At 45.4% G+C, this 26,057-nt stretch overlaps 1 protein-coding gene across 1 annotated transcript in view; it reads left to right on the top strand.

Annotated features, from left to right (window-relative positions):
• Positions 1-26,057, top strand: part of lama2 (laminin, alpha 2) — a 334,247-nt gene that overhangs the window by 249,522 nt on the left and 58,668 nt on the right. Inside the window, exons 39-40 of the mRNA XM_056294135.1 lie at positions 10,953-11,064; positions 14,531-14,693. Of these exons, the coding sequence (XP_056150110.1) occupies positions 10,953-11,064; positions 14,531-14,693 (275 nt within the window). The remainder of the gene's footprint in view (positions 1-10,952; positions 11,065-14,530; positions 14,694-26,057) is intronic.

The raw sequence follows: 26,057 nt of genomic DNA, 5'->3' as shown, positions 1-26,057 counted from the left end.
GAGGGGCAGAGACTTTTTTGACTTAAAAAAACAACTTTAATATAGTTCCACACATTTACAGCAGTTTTGAAGCAAAGTCTCATAGAAGCAGACAGAAATCACATCTGAGAGACAGAGATTTTCTATTTTTAAAATTCCATTTTATTTTATTTTTTTAAATAGATCACATAGTGATCATAAAAAAAATCAAATGACTTCCGTGATTATTCAGAGATCATTTCCAAAAAGAATGTATAGACATCACTTACTAACCATCCACCACTTGATTCCGCAAATTCCATAGAAAAACATTATTAGAAACCAACTCATCATCCACCACAGAACAAATCACAGCACTGTAGCACCTCTGTTGAATGAAAGCATCCAAATTCCTCATCGCTTTATAAAACCTCAAACCAACCCAGACTCTGGCTCTCACCAAGGAAACAAACAAAGGGATCGCATCCTGCCCTGGCCTTCCTTCTCTTTTAGTCCTTCTGCCAATGGATATGGACATTTTTGCTTCTCCTGTTGTGAAGTTTAGACGTGTCCACTTTGACGTTTTCACTCCTGCCCAGAAAATAAATGCTGTTTTCGACCACCTTTCATCAAAACACTGGAACAAAATCCTCAGTACATTAAACAGATCTCTAAGTCTGTTGCAATCCATAAAAGAGTGAAAAATTGTTTCTGTCATTCCACAAAACAGACATGTATCGGTCACCGTAGGATTAATCACTGATAGAAAGGCATGCACAGCAACGGCCCTGTGTAGGATTCTCCACCGAATGTCACCTGTTCTGTTTTTCAAGGGTGGTTTGTACAATACTCTCCATACAGATTTAACATTATCATTAACAGTTCATTTTTTCCTCCACACTGTGTCAGTCCTCCCATTTAGCGTTTATTTGTTTAACACTTTGACACAATACTTGTCAACTTCTTTGCCTTTTACTGAATATAAATCCAGATTTATCGGTATTTTAAACATTTAAAAAATGTCCAGTGTAATCACTCATTCTAGGAGAAAGTTCCAAACCTGGAAAGGGATCATCCTGATCAGGAGTTTCTACATTTGCACAGTAGTCCTGCAGCATTTCCCGTTGAGCGTCAGTCAGTCTCTTTGTGCGACAACTAGACTTCTGCCTCAGATGAGAAGCCACAGCCTTTGCGTCCATCAGACCAGGTCCAGCTACATCCACTATATCTTTTAATGTTACAGTCCCAATGTTGCACAGTGTTAGAGTGAGTTCTGGTGTTGAACTGTCCTGTGTGTCCAACCTGGCTTTATGAATGAGAGGTTCTTTTAATAACCAGTACAGAGAAAGAGTAGGTTCCTTTCTTTTCCATGTAAACAGATTCCATGGTTTGAAAACTGCTTGATAGAAAACAGGTAGTTCAGACCAATTTAAAGACTTAGAATCCATCATAAACAAACCTGTATGAAGACCAAAACCATTAGTTCTCCTCAGAATAGCACTTGCTACTCCTTTCCACACAATATCAACAGACCGTCTAAGATATTTTTGCACAAATTGTAACCTGAAACCCGCCACTACTCGCTAAGTGCGCCAGACCCTGTCCTCTGTCTTCTTTGGACAAGAAAAGCACACACTTTGGGGTGCCCAATCTATTAAGGACACTTGTAATTTTTGTATAAACCCAGCAGGTGGTTCCATTCAAGCCAACCTATGCCACACTGCAGAGGCTACTGAATCATTAGCTATCAGCACCCTGCCTCTAAAGGACATCTGAGGCAATGGCCATCCCCATTTTTTCAGTCTCTCCTCAATTTTTTCTAGAACACCCTCCCAATGTCTTTTCACCATTAACTCATTTCCAAGGAAGAATCCCAGATATTTAATACCATCTCTTCTCTATGACAAATTCCCTGGTAGGCGCAGAAAACCACCATTCCAATTTCCAGCTGCTAAGGCTTCACGTTTTTCCCAATTAACCTTTGCAGCTGAAATCATATCAGAATCCTTAACAACCTTATATAGATTGCCAACATCTGCTTGATTTTTTTTTTACAAGGACTACTACATCATCTGCATAAGCTGACAAAACCAGTTTTGTATCACAGTTTGGTAAAGACGGCCCTTCGGTACAGTTCCTAATTTTGTACAACAATGGTTCAATAGAAATAGCATGTAATTCCTGAGAGAGAACAATCCTGACGAATGCCTCTGTTTACTTTGAAAGGGGCACTCAAACCTCCATTTATCTTCAGTACACTCTCAATATTCTGGTACAAAACCTTGATCATGGCAATAAAACCTGGGCTGAAACCAAAATGCTCCATAGTCTTCCAGAGGTAGAGGCGTTCAACCCGGTCAAATTCCTTCTCTTGGGCCAATGAAATGAGACCAATATCAAAACCCAATGAAACAGAGACTTCCAAAACATCTCGAATTAGAAACACATTATCTGAGATAGACCTACCAGGCACACAGTACGTCTGATCCTGATGAAAGACTTGGTCCATCACTTCTTTCAGTCTGTTGGCCAGAGCCTTGGACAGGAGCTTGCAATCAGAGCACAGGAGTGAAACTGGATGCCAGTTGTTAATGTCATGAAGGTCTCCTTTCTTTGGCAGTAAAGTTACTACTGCTCTTCTGAGGCTTAAAGGCAACAACATTTTCTGAAAACCTTCATTCAACATGGACAACAAGTCTTGTCCAATTTCATACCAGAAAGTTTTGTAAAATTCCACTGGAAGACCATCAATGCCAGGCACTTTGCCTCCGTCCATGCCCTGCAAAGCTGCATGCAGTTCTGACAACGCCAGCGGTTCTTCCAGATGAACACTGTCTTCTTTGGAGATCTTTGGCAAGCCCTCAGCTCTCCTCATTCTCCTCAAACTCACTGCTGTACAGCTTTGAATAAAACTCCACTGCTTGTCATTGTATTTCTTTCGGCTCTGTTAACTCCCTTCCTGTGCCCGAGTGAAGAGTATGAATGAAGCGGCTCTGACCATTCTTCTTCTCAAGACCAAAGAAGAATTTGGATGGCGCATCCATCTGATTCATACTCAGAAATCTTGATCGGACTAAAGCGCCATGAGCCTTAGTGCCCAGTAGATCTGCAAGAATCTTTTTTTCTGTTTGAGGACCTCAATATGTCCTCGATTTCCTGTGGATTCTACTAATCTTTGAAGTTCCACTATTTCTATCTCCAGATCACTCATAGACGGGGTAATGTCCCTAGTAACATTGAGAGTGTACTGTAGACAGAGCTGTTTTATCTCTACTTTACCATAGTCCCACCCCCGTCCCAATGATGGGAAGTCTTGTTTTCTTGTTCTAAAATTATTCCAAAAGACTCTAAACACATCCTTGAAATTATGATCACAAGTTAAAGCGGTGTTAAAATGCCAGTATGCACGCTTTGCTTTTATGTTTACAATTAAATCATCACAAATAACCAGGGAATGATCAGTGAAACCTACGGGTACAATCTTACACATTTTCAAAACATTGAACTGATGTTTGAAACAATAAAATCTATCTAACCTTGCCAAAGACATGAAACGATCCCAAGTATGAGCCAATGTATATTGTCTGTTATTACTGTGAAATCTTCTCCATATATCTACTAAGTCATGTGTTTGAATTAACTCACTCCGTACACGCTGAGAAGGATAATGAGGCTCAATATGATTCCTGTCTAAACTATCATTTTGGGTGCAATTAAACTCTCCTCCCAAGTATAAATAATCAGCAGAGTTACAATTATTTAGACTGTTATTTAGAGTTTCTAAAAGCAGAACTCTCTCGTGCCCTATATTAGGAACATAAACATTGACAAAATTCACAGTATTATATTCAAACGTGGCTTTAACCACCCGAACCTGCCCTCTACCACTTGTTCTGTCTCATAGGATGTAGGCAAGAACCTCTTAGAGAAGAGAACAGCCACTCCCCCACTTGTTGAGGTCTCATGACTCATAACAACTTCTCCATCCCATTTTGCCCTCCATACAGATTCATTTGCACTGTCACTGTGTGTTTCTTGTACAAACATGACATCAGTGCCTTTTACTTTTATCAGCTCGTACAAAACAGCTCTTACTGACATCTCTTGCCCCATTTAGATTAGGAGTACCAGTTTTGAAATTACTCACGAGGAAGAAAACAGAGATGAGTCTAAAAAACAGCAATGTTAAAGTAGTATTGACACAAGAAACCTTAATCTGATCCATCATCATCATCATGATTGTTGAGTTTCTGTCTGAGTTTCTGCACAATCTTCTCCAGTCTGTAAATCTCCTGATCAGTAAAGCCTCCCTTTCCTTTACTCCTCACGTGAGAGCTGGCTGAATCCAGAAATATTTCTGTATCTGAGAAGTAGTCTTCCACTCTCACACCCTTCATGTTTTTTGTTTTCTGTAGGGACTGTTTTATTTCGTCTACTCCATAACCCTGTGTTTCGCTGCGGAGTCTGTGTTTCTTTGCAGCAGATTTTATATCACTGTCCCAATCATCTTCCATACTGGACTCTGACTCAGCTGTTTTCTGTTTGGCTGGCTGTTCCTCTTTTTCTTGACTAACTGCCACTTTCTTTGCCTGTGAGCCACTTTGAGTACTTCTGGGTTTTCTCTTACGCCATGTTACTCTGAGACTGGCCTCTTCACACTCCATGTCAGCCTCTTCATCGTCAGCCAAGAGACCCCCTGTCACAGTACTACCCTTGTCAATCTCGTGCTCTTCCTGATTCACCACCTGACATTCCTGACTGGGTGAATTCCACGTGTGTTCTCCTGTTTTTCATCACCCCTGTTTGGTTGACTCTTCTCATCGCTGGCACTGGTTTGACTGTTTTGGTCATTTGCAACCCCAGACTCGCTGTTTGAGCCCGTTTCGTCATTGTTTTTAGTTTGGTTCTGTTCTCCTGATGTTGCCTCCTCGGCCAGCTCAGAAGAACCAGATGGGTTTTTTCTGGACAAGCCCTGATCCGGTGTCCCTCCTTACCACAACCAAAACATTTCGCAGTCTCTGATGCTGCAAACAGAGTGTCGTCGAAATCATCAATTTCTAATTTGAACACCAGATTCAGTCCCTCACTCCTGTTATTAAGAATCATATGTACAAATCGTCTGTGAGAAACCATGCTGCAACTGGAGCGCTTCACACCCTGGCACTACTTTTTTCATCGGGGCGACAACTTTCCCGTGCCTTGACAATTCTCTAACCAGAATCTCCTCCCTTATAAACAGGGGCACGTTAGACAGAATCATCTTTTTTTGCCGGAGTGGCTGAAACAACCGACTCATTCACTACAATTCCGTTTGCAACCACCTTCTGCGCTTGGTCGACCTCATCCAGAAAACCCCCCCACAGCTCTGTTCATTCTAGCCGCAGGTTTGATGCTGCTGGGCCCGGCAACTTCGGCTACAGCCGGGCCACGTTGTTCCACTGAACAAGGGAAGCTCGGCCATATCTTAACGCCATGCTTCCTGATCAGCCTGGTGAACTCCGTGTCCGCTGCCGTGACAGCGACCAGTGAGACGCCGGCATCTGAAAAAACACACAAAAAACTTCCTTAAACCCCTCTATGTACACACCAAAAACAGCAAAACACCTAACAAACCTATGCACTACGCACCATTCACATTTACAGAAAAAAAAGTTAGAAAAAAACGCTCACACAAGCTCTCTCACGACCCCTCAACACGCTCACTCACACTTCTGCTCAGAGAGAGAGACACACACAAAGAGAGACACACAGAGAGACACAGAGAGACACAGAGAGAGAGAGACAGAGAGGGAGAGCGACAGACAGAGATGCACACAGAGCGACACAGAGACACACAGAGAGCGAGACAGACACACAGAGACACAGAGAGAGCGAGACAGACAGAGCGAGAGAGACAGAGAGAGCGAGACAGACAGAGCGAGAGACACAGAGAGAGCGAGACAGACACACAGAGACACAGAGAGAGCGAGACAGACACACAGAGACACAGAGAGAGCGAGACAGACAGAGCGAGAGAGACAGAGAGAGCGAGACAGACACACAGAGACACAGAGAGAGCGAGACAGACAGAGCGAGAGACACAGAGAGAGCGAGACAGACACACAGAGAGAGCGAGACAGACAGAGCGAGAGACACAGACAGAGCGAGAGACACAGAAAGAGCGAGACAGACACACAGAGACACAGAGAGAGCGAGACAGACACACAGAGACACAGAGAGAGCGAGACAGACAGAGCGAGAGACACAGAGAGAGCGAGACAGACAGAACGAGAGAGACAGACACACAGAGACACAGAGAGAGCGAGACAGACAGAGCGAGAGACACAGAGAGAGCGAGACACGCAGAGCGAGAGAGACAGAGAGAGCGAGACAGACATACAGAGACACAGAGAGAGCGAGACAGACACACAGAGACACAGAGAGAACGAGACACGCAGAGACAGACACACACAGAGAAAGACAGAGACACAGAGAGCATTGGTTTTTTAAAACAAGTCTATTTAACAAAAAAATGATCAAAAAAACAGCCTTGACATCTTTTTAACAATATTTGTCAAATTACAAACAAACACTTAACATGCATGTTTTAACTATCCCAAAATGATCCTTCAGCAACAACTCGGAACATAAAAACCCTGATTAGTCCTCTGTTATCTGTTTCATCTGAGCTCTGCAGCAAAAGCCAGCTCCTCCTCTATGGCTGAACACAGCACTCCTGTGTAACACCACATGGTTGTGAGTGTGTGCACATCCTTCATCGCTTTGCAATAATTAAAATCTACCCTCATCCTGGCCTTGACCATCCTGAGAGGGACGGACAGGGAGAGATTTTTTTGATTTTCAACAATACTTCAATAAAAATTGGAAAAAAAAAAGAAGGTTACAACAAGCAGGATAAAAACCAACATGGTCAGTAACACAAGATTAGAGAGAGAGACAGAGACAGAGACAGAGAGAGAGGTCTCTGGTCTTTAAATGAAGTTCTACAGTATAGGACATTATGTTGTTTGTGTTGTAAAGTGTAGGTGTGTAGATCTTTTAAAAGACGTGTTTGCATTGACATAGATAAACCTGAACAAGTAGTTGTGTCTCTCGTTGTACTGGTTTGCCATCTTATGGACATAATGCGCAAACATGTATTTGAATGGTTTCAAACCCTGTGTGCTTTTTAGAAGGAATAATGAACGTTTTGACGGCCCCTACGGTGTAGCGATGCTAGACCTGGTGCGGTGTGATTGCCTTTGTCAGCACAAGATCAAATCCTTACAGATATCTGGAGATCATGTAAATACAGAACGGATGGGAGGCCAGAGGGCAACAGCGAGGGGCGCTACCGCTCACACTTCCTAGCGGGCAGCCGTGGATAGTGAGTAATACATGAGGAAGAGGATGGTTATAAGCTCTTACTACACACTTGTTTGCAGATTCTTTCCTCTATTAAGAACTGTCTTGTAGTTTTTAGCTAGTTGGTGATAATAGCGTTACATGCCCGGAGATCCGGTTTAGGCACAAAGTCCTAAATGGTTGTTAATGGTGGGGCCAGTCTAGTCTGTAGAGACAGTCTAGTCTGGCAGGTGATATGAGGAACAGGTCAGATTTACATCAGACAAGAAGGAAGACGGCACCATATGCAACATTTCAAGCTATGTATATTTTATTCAAATGATACATTTACAGTAAAGCAAACTTGACAATTGAAAACTTTTCACCTTCTAGAATGAAAACAATGAGCAGACACCACAAGAGATGTAAAACATGTACACAAGCCATACAAAAAAGGCATACAATAAATCAATTAAGCAGAATAAAACCTAAAGTAGCAATGAAATAACTACATAACATAAATAAAGGATTGACAAAGGTAAATAAGGATTGGGTGAACGATTGTTAGTTTTTAAGATATTGTGTATTGCGTTGGTCAGATCATTTTCTAGTAGTCTGTAGAGATCTTTGGCACATTTTGAGTTCATCAGTTTCAGGGACTTAATACAGAGTTGAGTTTCATTATAGTAGCACGAGAAGATGGGTGGAGTCTTAAGAAATTCAGCCTTATGAATAAAAAATTTGGCTAAAATAAGTAAAACATTGATCAGCAGGTCCGCTCTTTTATCTCCTAGCAGCACACCAGAAACGACACTATTATGATCTACTACAATATGTGTTGTTGTGGTTTCTCTACTGAACCGGTCCATAAGCGGTTTCCAGAACAAAGACGTGAAACGGAGAGCTGCTGTGTTGTTTCAGTGTCACCATTACACAAAACACATTCATTACTCTCAAAGCCCAGGCTTAATGTGAAAACTTCACGGCAAGGATGGAAATCATCCATTATTGTGTAGCGGATTTCTTTCGTCTTGGGTGGAATCGGATCAGAACCAGAATTCTTTATTCATCCCCGAGGGGATGTTGGGTTCCGTTACAGACGCCCACGCTCTAGTAAGAAAAAACTAACAAGATAGCGAGAAAATAGACACAAATGGAAATAAAAGATACAATAAGAAATAGAAATAAGAACAAAATACATCAACAGGTCTGGTGCACATAACACTACCAGTGTTTCTCAACCGGGGGTCCGCGGGCCCCTAGTGGTCCGTGGTGTAATTGCGAGGGGTCCGTGAAAATAAAATATCTTTAAAAAAAAGATCCTATGACATTTATAGAAATAGGATTATTTTACTCAAATGTGACTGAGACCTTTATCTACCTAAACTATAAAGGGTAACAGGACTTTTTTCTCTAATTACATCTGTTTCACAAGTGTAATTTATTGTATTTTAATAAGAGATCTCGCTCCCGTTTGCATTGTTAAAAGTTACTGCATAAAAATTCTGTTGTTACATATATCTGAAAGTTACTGAATACATATCCTGTTTTGTTACATATATCTGAAAGTTACTGAATACATATTCTGTTTTGTTACATATATCTGAAAGTTACTGAATACATATTCTGTTTTGTTACATATATCTGAAAGTTACTGAATACATATTCTGTTTTGTTAACTATATCTGAAAATTACTGCATAGGAATTCTGTTTTGTTAACTATATCTAAGTTACAACTGAAAGCTCTTATTTTTGCCCCAAAGAGTGAATAAATGCTATAATGCAATTTAAAATGCAGTTTCTACTGTTTCTATCAAATTGCAACCCCCCTCCCCCAAGATCAGGTGGAGGGGTCCTCAGGGTAGATCAAAAATACGCAGGGGGTCCAGCACCCCAAAAAGGTTGAGAACCACTGATCTATACTGCACTACCACAGCACAAAGCAAACTGGGTATTTGAAGACTTTGGCTCACAGTTTGGATACTGTTGGTTGGTTAAAAATGTTTAAAATAGGTGTCTGGATAGCATAGCGGTCTATTCCGTTGCCTACCAACACGGGGATCGCCGGTTCGAATCCCCGTGTTACCTCCGGCTTGGCCGGGTGTCCCCACAGACACAGTTGGCTGTGTCTGTGGGTGGGAAGCCGGTTCTGGTGGCTGCACTAGTGCCTCCTCTGGTTGGTTGGGTTGCCTGTTCGGGGGGGGTAGCGTGATCCTCCCACGCGCCGCGTCCCCCTGGTGAAACTCCTCACTGTCAGGTGAAAAGAAGCGGCTGGCGACTCCACATGTATCAGAGGAGGCGTGTGGTAGTCTGCAGCCCTCCCCGGATCAGCAGAGGGGGCGGAGCAGCGACCGGGACGGCTCAGAGAGCGGGGTGATTGACCAGGGGAGAAAGGGGGGGGGGTCCAAAAAAAAGTTTTTTGAATATAATTTCTGTAAGACTGAGCCGGGTATAAATCGTTTGTTAGAACAGACCGAGTGGATTTGTTTGAACACCGCTCATCAGGAAAATGAATCCCATCAATAAAGGAGTGGGGAGGTGGGATGGGGACTGAGAATACACCGCTATATAGTTTTGCTGAGATGAGAAATGGATTGGGTACGGCATCGATAAGAGATCTAAATTTGGAGATTGAAATCAATCAGGGAATTTATCAGTGTTTATTTCTAGGTGAAAATAATCCTCGGGAACTATAAATCCGAGTGAACATCAGTTTAAACCCGGCTGCTCCTTTTAAAAAAAAAAATGCAGGAGTTTTTTGGTGAAAATAGGTAATAATAACCAAAAACGCCGAGCCCTGCTCATGCACTAGTCACTATCGACAGCTATTGATTGTAAAGCGTTACCAAAAAGTAGTGTTTCGTGCGAGCAGCGGGTTTGTGGTTTTGCAGAAGGGCAGCGTGCTGAAACCTCCCCCCCCCCCTCCCGCTCTCGTGTCAGCTGAAGGAAAAGGAGGCTCACATTTAGCATGTCAGAACCTACCCTTTTAGGGATCCGGGCTTGACATTTTGTTGACAGCAAAACTATCATCCACACCCGATACAGATGGAACGAGCTCGCCTGCCCCCCCCACACACACACACGCACACGCACGCACCCCCCCCCCACACACACACACACACACACACACACACACACACACACACCTGGTGTTGTGCAACTGTGGCCCATGTATTTTGTAAGTGTGTGAGGCTGTATATTTTTTTTTTAATCTGTCAAAAGTTCTCCCATCTGTCATTCTCCTCTCTGATGTGTGTGTGTGTGTGTGTGTGTACATACGTGAGTTTCCTCCTGGACAAGAATAAGAGCAAACTAACCTATAGTAGACACACACTCGATAATATCGATCACGCGAGTGTGTACCGCTACCAACCCGAGTCTCGCTTGTCCATCTGAGAAGATACCGGGGGAAGTCCGTAGCGTGTTCACTTATTCAACGTGTCTTTGTTCATTTATGGAGCAAACACACAAGCTCGGGTCAGCTTGTGTGTTTGCTCATACACTGCATGTGTGTGTGTGTGTGTGTGCGTGTGTGTGTGTGTGTGTGTGTCCATTCAGTCCAGCAAAGAAGTGTAACACTGGCAAGAAAAGAGTTAAAATACTAATTAGTTTCTGTGTGTGTGTGTGTGTGTGTGTGTGTGTGTGTGCGTGCGCGCGTGTGTGACTCTAGGCCACTAAGGTCTCTGCTGACGGAGAGCAGGTCGACGACGATGCTGAGAGAATCCATAAACGAGCCGAAGACCTTGAACACTTCATTAAGGACACGTTGCTGGGAGCGAAAGGTACCGGAGCCCAACACGTTCTTCCACGCCGCTACCCCCCGCGGCTCTACCGCGGCCTCCTCTGTACTGTCTTCCCTCCGCTTTCTCTCTGCTCGTCACCGCTGCTCTCCTCCGCCTCGCTCCATATGGCCGTACAACTACAAACCTCGCTCTGTCCGTCACTGCTAATTATCAGTGTGTTCTTCTTCTTCTGCAAATCTTGCAACCTAACTGAGGTAGTGGAATCTATAAAAAAAAGGTAGTAAACACAATTAGTTTTTTTTTACCCCTTTCCCCCCATTCCCCCCTTTTCTCCCCAATTGTACTTAGCCATTACCCTATTTTCTGAGCCGTCCCAGTCGCTGCTCCACCCCCTCTGCAGACTACCACATGCCTCCTCCGATACATGTGGAGTCGCCAGCTGCTTCTTTTCACCTGACAGTGAGGAGTTTCACCAGGGGGACGTAGCACATGGGAGGATCACGCTATTCCCCCCAGTTCACCCTCCCCTCTGAACAGGTGCCCCGACCAATCAGAGGAGGCGCTAGTGCAGGGACCATGACACGTTCCCACATCCGGCTTCCCACCCTGCAGACACGGCCAACTGTCTGTAGGGACGCCCGACTGAGCTGGAGGTAACACGGGGATTCGAACCGGCGATCCCCGAGTTGGTAGGCAACGGAATAGACCGCCACGCCGCCCGGACGCCTGCAAGGTGGCAAGTTAAAATCCCTAGAACATCACAGGGCATCTGGGAGAGGGGCGAACAACTCCCAGGGAGCAGGCTTAGCGAGTCGACCTCCCCCCAAAGTGGAGGCCGCTCCTACTGAATCAGTGTGGCTCAGGCAGTTACACCTCCCCTGATCACAGGCTGAAATGATACCACCACTGGTAGCGGGATGAAAGGGGAACCGACGCCATCGCCATCGTCATCGTCACGCTTTGACCGGTGGTGATGAAAATGTCCTCGCCTTGTTGTTACTCTTCGCCTTGTTCTCCGCTTAATCACTGCGTGATTATGAGTGTGTGTGTGTGCGTGTGTGTGTGTTACTGAGAGAAAGAGGGAAAGTGTGTTTTGGCTCACTGCATGATTGAGAGTAGCAATTAGAAGCTAAATTAGGGACTATCACACACACACACACACACACACACACACACACACACACACACACACACTCATAATACGGCGATAATAAAATGTGCACACTTTATTCAGTCTTTATGCATGTGTGTATGTGTGTGTGTGTGTGTGTGTGTTTCAGTGTTTGTGACAGTGTGTGTGTGTGTGTGTGTGTGTGTGTGTGTGTTTGTGTGTGTTTACTAGATACCATAATATGATTCCATCCACGTTTTAAGTGTTTAATTGGCTTTTAAATCCCGCTATATAATTATGTGGCTTTGTCATGAGCACACACAAAAATGCAAATACATAGACACGCACAAAACACACAGTTGCTGACGTACTCAGAATCACAGACGCTCGCACATAAACATGCACGGAGAAAAAAAACACACCCATGCATGCAAATGTCTCACACACACACACACACAGCAGTTCATTAGCGTGATGGTTTAGCTCTTCCTGGCTCTCATCACATCATGTTTACATTTCAAATGAGAGGCTAACGCTCCGCCGGTACACACATCACTAGACACACACACAACCCACAAACCAGTGCTGAGAGACACACACCATACAGGTAAAGACACAGGCAAACAACATGCACATGCACCACAAAACCCACACAGAACCCACACTTGGACACACAACACCATCCTGCACACACACACACACACACACACACACTGTTGTTAGTGCGCGCTCCTCATTGTGTTGCGGTGGAGGGGGTGGGGGGTATTTTAATGAGCCCGGCAGCATTTCCATGCAGTTTTATCGTGGACCTGTTTGAGTCCTCTCTGCTTTTAATTTGATAAAAGCAGAGAGAACATGAAGTGTGCCAACACCACCGGCTCTGAGTGGAATTGGAGAGGAGTTTGTGTCTATGTCTGTTTCCATATAGTGTGTGTGTGTGTGTGTGTGTGTGTGTGTGTGTGAGTTCAGACAAACGGAGATCAAACGGAGTGTGATGTTGTCTGTGTGTGTCTTCGAGCCATACCTTGATGAGACACGAGCGTAGCTGAAACCCACCGGGGGGGCTGTCTGCATATGTACATGTATGTCTGTGTGTGTGTGTATATCCGGGTGTGTAAGGCCTCCTGCAGTTACTGTAAGAGACACAACTATGAGCGCACAGAGGGTTTGTTCTAGCAGAGTGCGGATCAGTAAAAAGCCCGTGTTTGAACTGTGGCTGCGGGAGCTGCTCGAACTCGACTGGTCCGGTTCTCGGCGATGAGCCCTGGAGGGGTTCCTCCTCAGTTGGGCTTGTCTGCAGATTAAAGAAAATTAAACTTCACTCAGATGTGCGACAGGCAGTATTCTGTGCTGTTGGTGTCTGGCTTTTTCCCGAGTCGAACCTGGAGCACTGTGTTTGACGAGAAAGCGCTACGTCCCCCTGGAGAAACTCCTCACTGTCAGGTGAAAAGAAGCGGCTGGCGACTTCACATGTATGGGAGGAAGCATGTGGTAGTCTGCAGCCCTCCCCGGGTGGGCAGAGGGGGTGGAGCAGCGACCGGGACGGCTCAGAAGAGTGGGGTAATTGGCCAGATACAATTGGGGAGAAAAAGGGGGGGGGCAGGTCTAAGGACCATTGTTCTCTTTTGCTATTGGTCCATATGTTGGACTCACAACTGACTTGAACCCTCAGTTGTCTATAGTCAGAAAGTTTTGGTTTTGTTCTCTTAATTGCAGTGTCAAAATTAGCATCACTTTGGATTTACTGGAAATACCATTTATCTGTCTTTTGTTTATCACCTTACACGTACTAAAATGTAATTTCTGTGTCTATATGATGCAGTTTTCTCCTCAGTTGCACCTGGCCAATAGCCTCACTCTCTGAGCTGTCTCGGTCGCTGCTCCACCTCCCTCTGCCGATCCGGGGAGGGCTGCAGACCACCACATGTCTCCTCTGATACATGTGGAGTCGCCGGCCGCTCCTTTTCACCTGACAGTGAGGAGCTTTGCCAGGGGGATCCTTCCACGCGTGTGGGAGGATCACATTATTCCCCCCCCCCAAACAGGTGCAGGTGCACCCCCGACCGACCAGAGGAGGCGCTAGTGCAGCGACCAGGACACACACACCCACATCCGGCTTCCCACCCACACACACAGCCAATTGTGTCTGTGGGTGGGAAGTTTAATCTAAGCTGTCTATCCCTGTTCAATCTACTTCTGGTTGTAGTCTATCCTGTCTGTCTGTCTCTAACCCAGCCTGTCCAGCTCTCTTATCGTCTAGTTTAACTTAAAATATGGGTCTGGCTGACTCAAGTGTGACCTCCCTCTTTGTCTCTCTCCATGTAACCAGATTTTCTTTTGTTCAATGGTAACATGTTTCTGTCTGGTGTTGATTTAACCCGTCTGTCTGTCTAGCCCTCCAGTCCAAGGCTGCCGAGCTGAATGAGACTCTGTCTCGGAGAGATGGCGCACCAGAGAAGAGCTTGAAGGAGTTGAAGGAAGACATCCAGGTCATGCTAGCTGAGCTCCGAAAACGACAGCTGGGTGGGAAGAAGACCATTGCAGATGAGGAGATGGGGTACACACACACTCACACACACACACACACACACCAGACCAGGACTAATAGTGTTTTCAGATATGGTCCCTTTTGGTTGGAGCAGGCCAGCCCTACAAAGCGAATATCGCTGACTAACTGACTGAGTGATCATGTTTGATGATTGGGCCGCTGGATCAGATGACCAATAGCGTCACTGAAGTTATACGAATTGGTCGGCTGAGCGCCGAGAGGCATGACCGAGAGTGCACCGTTAAAGCACCCCAAATAACAATCACTCTGACAAAACACTCACTAGCAAATTCACAAATGGATTGCACAGCTTTTCATGGCCGAGATTCCCTTTGTTCAAGTCGCTGAGGAAAATAACGAAAAGGTCCAGGTTTGTGTGCTCCATACACAGTATCTGGTCGGTGAGCATGCACTGTGCCTCCTGCACGTCGGCCCACGGTGGAATGCAATCACCGGCCAGAATGAATGAAGCGACCCTGCGGGGGGAATAGAAGGGTTTACAGTTGATGACAAAAAGTTTCCAGAACAGGAGAACAGTGCTGCAGAATCACTGAAACATCTTTACACCAGCCACTGTCAAAATAAAAACAAATACTTCCACCTTTTGCCAGAGAGCTCTGTGTCACGATCTGCTCTGAACAGCTGGAATCTTGCTAGCTTCAGCCCAGAGTCTGGTATTGATCCACAGAGCCAAGTTTCCATGAAGCAAAAAATGCAAGATAAAGAAAATCTCTATTTTTCCCCTCCAGTAGATGAACTTCATCTAGTTTGTTGCACAGTGATTGCACGTTACTGAGAAATATTCCCGGTAGTCGAGTGCATAGTCCACGTCTGAGGAGACGCATGAGCGTGCTGGCACATTTCCCTTTCCTTCAGCTTTTCACTGCATGAACAAAGGTGAGTGCACATTTGACCAATATGTCCTGTAATTCTACACATGGGATGATAAAGTTGGGAATTAAATCTACAGAAGTAGCTTCCCTGATGTTCATAAGCTCTTCTCTGGTGAAAGAGCTCTGGGTACTGTAGCAAAACACTGAGTTTGCAAACAAAATCCAAATCGGTGCACACCAACACACCAAGGCTGCCATCCGTGGCACCATGTTGAATATCATATATGTTGGCGATCAGTATATGACTGACACAAGTCCCCTGGTGGATGGTGTGGCTACCTACCTCACAACCAGGTGCATTTGCAGTTCTGTATCCCTTGGAACTTCATATGCATATAGTGCTGCCCGTAATTAAAGGTACAAAAAGAAAGATGTCTTTGGTAGATCAAAAAGGAAATACAGTTCTTGAAATCTGATAAGGCTCCCTGAGTTGAATATGTCTCATGTCATCTCATCATCAGCCGCTTCTTCAGGGTCGGGTCGTGGTGGCAGCAAGCTAAGTAGGACACTCCAGACGTTCCTCTCCCCAGCAACACCCTCCAGCTCCTCCTGGGGGATCCCAAGACGTTCCCAGGCCAGATTGGACATGTAGTTCCTCCAGCGAGTTCTGGGTCTACCCCGGGGTCTCTTCTCAGTTGGACGTGTCCGGAAAACCTCCAAAGGAAGGCGCCCAGGAGACATCCTAATCAAATGCCTGAAACACCACAACTGGCTCCTTTCGACGCGAAGGTGCAGCGGCTCTACTCCAAGCTCCCTCCAGATGTCCGAGCTCCTCACCCTATCTCTAAGGCTGAGCCCAGACACCCTATGGAGGAAACTCATTTCAGCCACTTGTATCTGCAATCTCACCCTTTCGGTCACTACCCAAATTTCATGACCATAGGTGAGGGTTGGAATGAAGATTGACTGGTAAATTGAGAGCTTTGTCTTCCAGCTCAGCTCCCTCTTCTCCACAACGGTCCGGTACAACGTCCACATTACTGCTGATGCTGCATCAATACGCCTGTCAATCTCCCATTCCATCCTACCCTCACTCATGAAGAAGACCCCGAGATACGGTACTCCTTCACTTGAGGCAACAACTCATCTCCAACCCGGAGGGAGCAAGCCACTATTTTCACACTCAGTTGCAAACCGCCCCAGTGTGCAGTGGAGGTCACGTTCTGATGAAGCCAACAAAACCACATCATCTGCAAAGAGCAGAGATGCAATTCTGAGGTTCCCAAAATGGACGCACTCCTCACCTTGGCTGCACCTTGAGATCCTGTCCATCACAGATAGTCACTGACTATCACAAACAGAATTGGAGACAATGGACAACCTTGGCAGTTGTCCAACACCTACTGAAAACGTGTTTGACTTTGTGCCGAGAATTCGGACACAGCTCTCACTTTTGTTATAAAAGGACCAGATGGCTTGGGGCAACTGCCCCGGTACCTCATACTCCCGCAGTACCCCCCACAGAGTGCCCTGGAGTACATGGTCGTAAGCCTTCTCTAAGTCTACAAAACACATGTAGACTGGCTGGTCAAACTCCCATGCCTCCCTCAGCACTTCCGCAAGGGGTAAAGAGTTAGTCCGTTGTTCCATGGCCAGGACGGAATTCGCATTGTTCCTCTTGGATCCAAGGTTTGACAATCAGTCGGAACCTCCTTTCCAGCACCTTAGAGTAGACTTTTCCTGGGAGGCTGAGCAATGTGATGCCCCGATAATTAGAGCACACTCTCCAGTCCCCTATTTTAAATATGGGAACCACCACCCCAGTCTGCCACTCCACAGGTACTGTCCCTGATGAGGTGTGTCAGCCAAGACAGCCCAACAATGTCCAGAGCCTTCAGCATTTCAGGGCGAATCTCATCCACACCCAGCACCTTGCCACCAAGGAGCTTCTTAACTACCTCAGAGACCTCTGCCAGGGATATGGGTGGGGCTTCCCCCGAGTCTTCAGACTCTACCTCCTCCACTGAGGACGTGTTAGTCGAGTTCAGAAGCTCCTCGTAGTGTTCTTTCCACTGCCTGACAACATCCCCAGTCCGGGTCAGCAGTTCCCCTTCCCGGCTGAATACAGCCTAAGTCAGGCCCGGCTTCCCCATCCTGAGTTGCCGGATGGTTTGCCAGAACTTCCTTGAAGCCAACCGAAAGTCTTCCTCCATAGCTTCGCCGAACTCCTCCCTCACCTGAGTTTTTGCTTCTGGCCTCCCAGTACTTGTCTGTTGCTTCCAGAGACCCCTGGGCCAACCAAGCCCAAAAGGTCTCCTTCTTCAGCCTGACGGCTTCCCTCACCGCCAGTGTCCACCAGCAGGTTCTTAGGTTGCCACCTCGACAGACACCGATGACCTTATGACCACAGCTCTTACCTGCCTTATCCGCAATAGAGGCTTTGAACATGGCCCACTGAGGCTCCATGTCCCCAGGCTCCCTCAGGATACACGAGAACTTCTTCCGGAGGTGGGAGTTGAAGACCTCACAGACAGGAGCCTCTGCCAGGCATTCCCAGTTCACCGTCACTACATTTTGGGCTTGCCAGGTCTGTCCAGCAGCCTGTCCTGCCATCTGATCCAGCTCACCACCAGGTGGTGATCAGTTGACAGCTTCGCTCCTGTCTTCACCCAAGTATCCAAAACATACAGCTGCAGATCTGATGATACGACCAAAAAGTCTATCAACGAGCTTCGGCCTAAGGTGTTCTGCTACCAAGTACACTTATGAACTACCTTATGTTCGAACATGGTGTTTGTTATGGCCAATCCATGACTTGCACAGAAGTCCAATAACAAGGCACCGCTCGGGTTCTGATCGGGGAGGCCGTTCCTCCCAATCACCATCATTGCCCATGTAAGCGTTGAAGTCCCCCAGCAGAACTATAGAGTCCCCAGATGGAACCATATCCAGGGCACCACCCACAGACTCCAAGAAAACTGGAGACTCCAAGCTGCTATTCAGCACATAAGCACACACAACAGCCAGAGCCTTCTCCCCAGCGATTCACAGTCGTATAGAGGCGACCCTCTCATTCCCCGGGGAGAACCCCAACATGGCAGCGCTCAACTGGGGACTTGTGAGTATCCCACACCCGCCCAGGGCCCGTCACCTTGGCCAACTCCAGAAAAGTAAATAGTCCAGCCCCTCTAAACGATAACCTATATTACCTACACTACCGTTCAAAAGTTTGGGATCACCCAAACAATTTTGTGTTTTCCATGAAAAGTCACACTTATTCACCACCATATGTTGTGAAATGAATAGAAAATAGAGTCAAGACATTGACAAGGTTAGAAATAATGATTTGTATTTGAAATAAGATTTTTTTTACATCAAACTTTGCTTTCGTCAAAGAATCCTCCATTTGCAGCAATTACAGCATTGCAGACCTTTGGCATTCTAGCTGTTAATTTGTTGAGGTAATCTGGAGAAATTGCACCCCACGCTTCCAGAAGCAGCTCCCACAAGTTGGATTGGTTGGATGGGCACTTCTTGCGTACCATACGGTCAAGCTGCTCCCACAACAGCTCAATGGGGTTCAGATCTGGTGACTGCGCTGGCCACTCCATTACCGATAGAATACCAGCTGCCTGCTTCTGCTCTAAATAGTTCTTGCACAATTTGGAGGTGTGTTTAGGGTCATTGTCCTGTTGTAGGATGAAATTGGCTCCAATCAAGCGCTGTCCACTGGGTATGGCATGGCGTTGCAAAATGGAGTGATAGCCTTCCTTATTCAGAATCCCTTTTACCCTGTACAAATCTCCCACCTTACCAGCACCAAAGCAACCCCAGACCATCACATTACCTCCACCATGCTTAACAGATGGCGTCAGGCATTCTTCCAGCATCTTTTCATTTGTTCTGCGTCTCACAAACGTTCTTCTTTGTGATCCAAACACCTCAAACTTGGATTCATCCGTCCACAACACTTTTTTCCAGTCTTCCTCTGTCCAATGTCTGTGTTCTTTTGCCCATCTTCATCTTTTTCTTTTATTGGTCAGTCTCAGATATGGCTTTTTCTTTGCCACTCTGCCCTGAAGCCCAGAATCCCGCAGCCGCCTCTTCACTGTAGATGTTGACACTGGTGTTTTGCGGGTACTATTTAATGAAGATGCCAGTTGGGGACCTGTGAGGCGTCTGTTTCTCAAACTAGAGACTCTAATGTACTTATCTTCTTGCTCAGTTGTGCAACGCGGCCTCCCACTTCTTTTTCTACTCTGGTTAGAGCCTGTTTGTGCTGTCCTCTGAAGGGAGTAGTACACACCGGTGTAGGAAATCTTCAATTTCTTAGCAATTTCTCGCATGGAATAGCCTTCATTTCTAAGAACAAGAATAGACTGTCGAGTTTCAGATGAAAGTTCTCGTTTTCTGGCCATTTTGAGCGTTTAATTGACCCCACAAATGTGATGCTCCAGAAACTCAATCTGCTCAAAGGAAGGTCAGTTTTGTAGCTTCTGTAACGAGCTAAACTGTTTTCAGATGTGTGAACATGATTGCACAAGGGTTTTCTAATCATCAATTAGCCTTCTGAGCCAATGAGCAAACACATTGTACCATTAGAACACTGGAGTGATAGTTGCTTGAAATGGGCCTCTATACACCTATGTAGATATTGCACCAAAAACCAGACATTTGCAGCTAGAATAGTCATTTACCACATTAGCAATGTATAGAGTGTATTTCTTTAAAGTTAAGACTAGTTTAAAGTTATCTTCATTGAAAAGTACAGTGCTTTTCCTTCAAAAATATGGACATTTCAATGTGATCCCAAACTTTTGAACGGTAGTGTATATATTTTAACCTATAGTTTTTATAATAACCTATATTTTTCTGCCCCAAATATTTTTGTATGTTAAAGAGACGCTAAGTTGACTATTGAAATACGTTGTGTATTGTTGTATTCACGAATGATTGTTGAGCTTTTATTTTGATGTCCGCAATGATAGGGGAAACAGGAAGTAGGAAGAACCATAAACTGTGAAAAGGCACGGTTGCGTCTGTATAGTTTCTCATGTCAAATCCAAATTAATCCACTGTGTGTATCCCTCAGAAAGCAATGATGTAAGTGTTACATGTTCTTTACGTGTTTGATAATTGATAGTGATGAATTTTATGGACATTTTGTGAGTCTGTATGAACATAATAGCTTAATGTGTTATAGCCTATAAGACAACAATATCATCATATACTTACTTGCGATTCAACTAGCGGTCTACAATGGTAGCGGTAGGCTCTTCATATTTACCTGTTGCTCACATAACAGTCCTTTAAGGCTGTTTTTAATCTTCTTTTCTAGTTTCACTCCAATTCAATGATGTCATCTTGACTTACCTGCTGTGTATGAAGTCATTAAAGGAGCAAGCATGCTCACCCTCCTGGCTCTTGAAGAGGAGTTTGCCTGGCTGTTTATCTATGTTAACAATTGGGAAGTAAAACACAGAGAGAGAACAGTACACATCCATCCATCCATTATCCAAACCGCTTATCCTGCTCTCAGGGTCGCGTGGATGTTGGAGCCTATCCCAGCAGTCATTGGGTAGCAGGCGGGGAGACACCCTGGACCGGCCGCCAGGCCATCACAGGACCGACACACACACACACACACACACACACACATTCACACCTAGGGACAATTTAGTATGGCCAATTCGCCTGACCTACATGTCTTTGGGCTGTGGGGGGAAACCGTAGCGCCTGGAGAAAACCCACGCAGACATGGAGAGAACATGCAAACTCCACACAGTGAATGACTGGGACGACCCCCAAGGTTGGACTAACCCGGGGCTCGAACCCAGAACCTTCTTGCTGTGAGACGACCGCGCTAACCACTGCGCTACCATGCCGCTGAACAGTACACATTTGCAGAAATTTGACAGTCCAAGCAAACTATCTATGTACATGTTTATAAGAACTGCATTAAATCAGGTAATTATGGGAGGAAGGTAGACCAAAAAGTGAAACTAAAATGATTAACAAAGAAACTAGTGTAGACATTTAAACTGTTAACATAGTGATGTAACATACACTGAATCAGGCATTTCATTTTTTGTTGTTATTGTTTTTCTTTTGCTTAGGGAGTGATGAAGGAGGACAGGATTAGGAATGAGTATATTAGAGGGACAGTTGAAGTTGGACGGTTTGGCGACAAAATAGGAGAGGGAAGATTGAGATGGCCTGGAAGTGTGGAGGAGAGATGCTGGGTATATTGGGAGAAGGATGCTGAATATGGAAGTGCCAGGGAAGAGGAAAAGAGGAAGGCCAAAGAGGAGGTTTATGGATGTGGTGAGGGAGGACATGCAGGTGGCTGGTGTGACAGAGGAAGGTGCAGAAGTCAGGATGAGATGGAAATGGATGAACCGCTGTGGCGCCCCCTAACAGGAGCAGTTGAAAGTACTAGTAGTAGTAGTAGTAGCAGTGGTAGTAGTAGTAGTAGTAGATTGTTTTGCTTGCCATGTAGCTATATTACACTTTTTGTAATCATCATTCGGCGGTGTGGATCGTTGCTCAGACTCTGTCAGTGAAACTGACCTGTGTGAGGACTGTGGAACTGGAGACGGAGACCCATGGCAGCCTCCTCTCAATAGATAGCCTCTAAATCCTTGCTCAGTACATTTACACTTGAGAGCCGTGCTGTTAATTTTTTGTTTCTTTGCCCCCCTGGAAGGAGTTCCTCCCTAGGTCCATGAATTGCTTCACATATAAAAGACTGACAAAGCATCAAAGGGTCATTTAATCAGTTTATATCAGGTTATCCATGCCAAGCGTCTTTTAGCCTTTCTTTTTTTCATCAACTTAAATATTATGAAGTAATAAGACAATTCCTTCTGAAAGATATAATAAAAGGGTTTGCTTTTCAACCATCTTGATTTATGAAGGTAAAACTTTCCCAACATCAGCACATTAATGAGCAAATAATTTTCCTTGTCATAAATAAGTTTACCATATATATTGTTTTTCCAATGAAATATCAGTGTAACTAAATATCAGCCAATCGGCCGTAACTCCATGAAGCAAGGTGATCTATGAAAACTGGGGGACCAAAGCACGGAACAAAACGTGAAAGGAATAAAGCCGTCTTTGTGTTCTCAGTATGCAGACCAACCGGCCCATAAAGCGATCTCAAAAAGCAGCCGTTCTCAGACCACTTCCTGCGTGGGTCTGAGCTCAGTTCCTCTCATAAGGGTTTGAGTTTGACATGAGTGTTCACACATAAACAACAATACCGACTAATCGATTTCACTTGGAAGGCTTAAACGGACACCCAGTGAAAACACCGTTAATCCTACATGCAGACACATGCCTCGCCTTGGGAGCTGATGAAAATAACTTCTTTGTCTCTCTGTCTTTGTCTCGGCATGTTTGATCCTGTCTTTGAGCCTAATACAAGGGATCGGGGATAAATGGCACAGGCAGTTGTTTGGCACATCTCCAGCCATTGCTCTCTGTCGATAGGAAGTCTTTCTGTCTTTCTGCCTTTCTCGGTCTCTTTCTCGGTCTCACTTCTCCTTTGGTCTTTCACCCTCTATTCCTCTCTTTCATGGTATTTGATGGAATTAGCAATGTACTTTCTCTAAACCCCTGCCAACACCGTATTTCCCTCTCTTACTCTCTCTTGTCTCTCTCAGCAGTAAATATTGACGAGGTCGATGAGTTAATTAAAACTATAGCTGTGGGGGGAGGGAGGGAGGGAGCATAAGAAAGGCAGAAAATGTGAAGGAAAGGAGCCGAAGAGGCCGAGAATGACACACGGGGAGGAGGGGTACGGAGAAAGAAAGGGGGCTCGAAAGAAAAGGCAGTAATTGCTTCCCCCCTTTGAGTGACTCGTCAGTCTGCCTCACTCTGACAGAAATGAGCTGTTGACTATTTTACTGACCTCTCTGCAAGGGGATGCAAAAGTTGCTGCGCAGAAATATGGAGGCATTAATACATGTTAAAGAGGCACTTCAGCAAAACGGAGAAAGCCGATATCTCCTCAGTGGCCCACCTTCATTAGGCACAACTCCCCATTTCATTGAAAGAGCTTGCACTTACAGACAGCCTAGACCTATGGGTGGGACTCACACAGACGGGGTCGAGAGGGTTGCTTACTGTTTGATGAAACCTTGGAATGGGCAAACTCTTCCATGGTCCATGAATTTGAATGGGGTGTGATTTATGCTTTTGTAATGTGCCACTTTTATCATCTCACAGAAAGTTATCTATGTTCCTGGGATTAACGTGGCCTACAGTGTGTAGAGTTCCAAGTAAATTCTAGAATTGACATAAAATAGCTGTTCAGTGGAACTGCCGAGTAGGAAAATACCTCACTGATGCGAGAAATCAAAAGATTGCAAGACTAATTCAAGCTAATAGGCAGGTCATGACTATGCAAATAACAGCTAGTTCAACAGCTGCGTGTGAAAGGAACAGCATATCCAACTTTAAAATGGATAAGGTACAGAAGCATAATAATAGCATAATAAAAAAGGTGGTGATCCAATTGAGAGAATCATTCTGCCTCATATCAATGTTACAGGACGATGGTGGTGATGTAATAATGTGGGGACTGATTTTGGACACACAGTAAACCCCATAGTAGCAGCTGAACTTCATTTGAGCATCACAGTGTACCTTAACATTGTTGCTTATCAGCTGAACAACTTCATCGCCCCAGCCTACCCTTTTTAATGGGATTTTCCAGCAGCATTCTACGCCATTTTACAAAGCAGCCATCACTTCAAGAGGGTCTGAGGTACATGACAAGGTCTTTAGTTTAGGCCAGTGGCTTGCCCAGTCACCACATCCCAACCTAATATAGCACCTATGGGGTGCGGTGGAAAGAGAAGCAGCTAGTAGCATGAATATTCTGCCGAAAATATCCTCACAAAATGTGTGATGAGGTTGAGTTTGTATTGATGAAGATGCCTGATGAATTTTTTTCTAGCACCTTGTTGAATCCATACCCTGAGGAATCTAAACAGTACTGGAGGTGAGAGGGCATCCTCACCGACGCTAGCTAAGTGAAACTGTTAATATAGTCACCTGCCTTCTGAGTTTATGTAGTTAGAGATAATAGATTAAATATTTTGTCTTGCATAGCCAAAGCTATCTGTGTTTGTCTTCTCTGAGCAACTGGTGAACCGAGATCTTTTTCTTTTTTTTTTAAATTCACATCAATTCATTGATGTGAATACACAATAAACTAAGCCTTGGTTGGAGATACTGTAAAATCTAAATGAGCATTTTGAAAAGTCCCATCTCATCTCATCTCATCTCATCTCATCTCATCTCATCTCATCGTCAGCCACTTCTCCGGGGTCAGGTCGCGGTGGCAGCAAGCTAAGTAGGGCACTCAAGATGTCCCTCTCCCCAGCAACGCCCTCCAGCTCCACCTGGGGGATCTCAAGGCATTCCCAGGCCAGATTGGACATGTAGTCCCTCCAGCTAGTTCTGGGTCAACCCTTGGGTCTCCTCCCAGTTGCATGTGTTCGGAAAACCTCCAAAGGAAGGCGCCCGGGAGACATCCTAATCAGATGCCTGAACCACCTCAAGTGGCTCCTTTTGACACGAAGGAGCAGCGGCTCTACTCCGAGCTCTCTCCGGAAGTCTGAGCTCCTCACTCTATCTCTAAGGCTGAGCCCAGACATCCTACAGAGGAAACTAATTTCAGCCGCTTGTATCTGTGAGCTCACCCTTTCGGTCACTACCCAAAGCTCATGACCATAGGTGAGGGTTGCAATGAAGATTGACTGGTAAATTGAGAGCTTTGCCTTCCGGCTCAGCTCCCTCTTCACCAAAACAGTCCAGTACAACGTCCGCATTACTGCTGATGCTGCACCAATCTGCCTGTCTATCTCCCGTTCCATGCCACCCTCACTCATGAACAAGACCCCGAGATACATGAACTCCTTCACTTGAGACATCAACTCATCCCCAACCCAGAGGGAGCAATCCACCATTTTCCGGTAGAGAATCATGGCCTCAGACTAGGAAGTGCTGACTCTCATCCCGGTCATTTCACACTCAGCTGCAAACCGCCCCAGTGCACGCTGGAGGTCATGTTCTGTTGAAGCCAACGAAACCACATCATCTGCGAAAAGCAGAGATGCAATTCTGAGGTTCCCAAAATGGACACAGTCCTCACCTTGGCTGCGCCTTGAGATCCTGTCCATGAATATCACAAACAGAATCGGGGACAAGGGACAACCTTGGTGGAGTCCGACACCCACCAAAAACGTGTTTGACTTTATGCCAAGAATACGGACACAACTCTCACTTTGGATAAACAAGGACCAGATGGCTTGTAGCAACTGCCCCGGTACCCCATACTCCTGCAGTATCCGCCACAGAGTGCCCAGCGGTACATGGTCGTAAGCCTTCTCCAAGTCCACAAACCACATGTAGACTGGCTGGTCAAACTCCCATGCCTCCCTCAGCACTTCCGCAAGGGTAAAGAGTTGGCCCATCTTTCCACGGCCAGGACGGAATCCGCATTGTTCCTCCTGGATCTGAGGTTCGA

Source organism: Lampris incognitus, chromosome 15 (genome assembly GCF_029633865.1).
Source record: "Lampris incognitus isolate fLamInc1 chromosome 15, fLamInc1.hap2, whole genome shotgun sequence".
NCBI lineage: Eukaryota > Metazoa > Chordata > Actinopteri > Lampriformes > Lampridae > Lampris > Lampris incognitus.
This window is presented reverse-complemented; position numbering and strand designations above follow the sequence as displayed.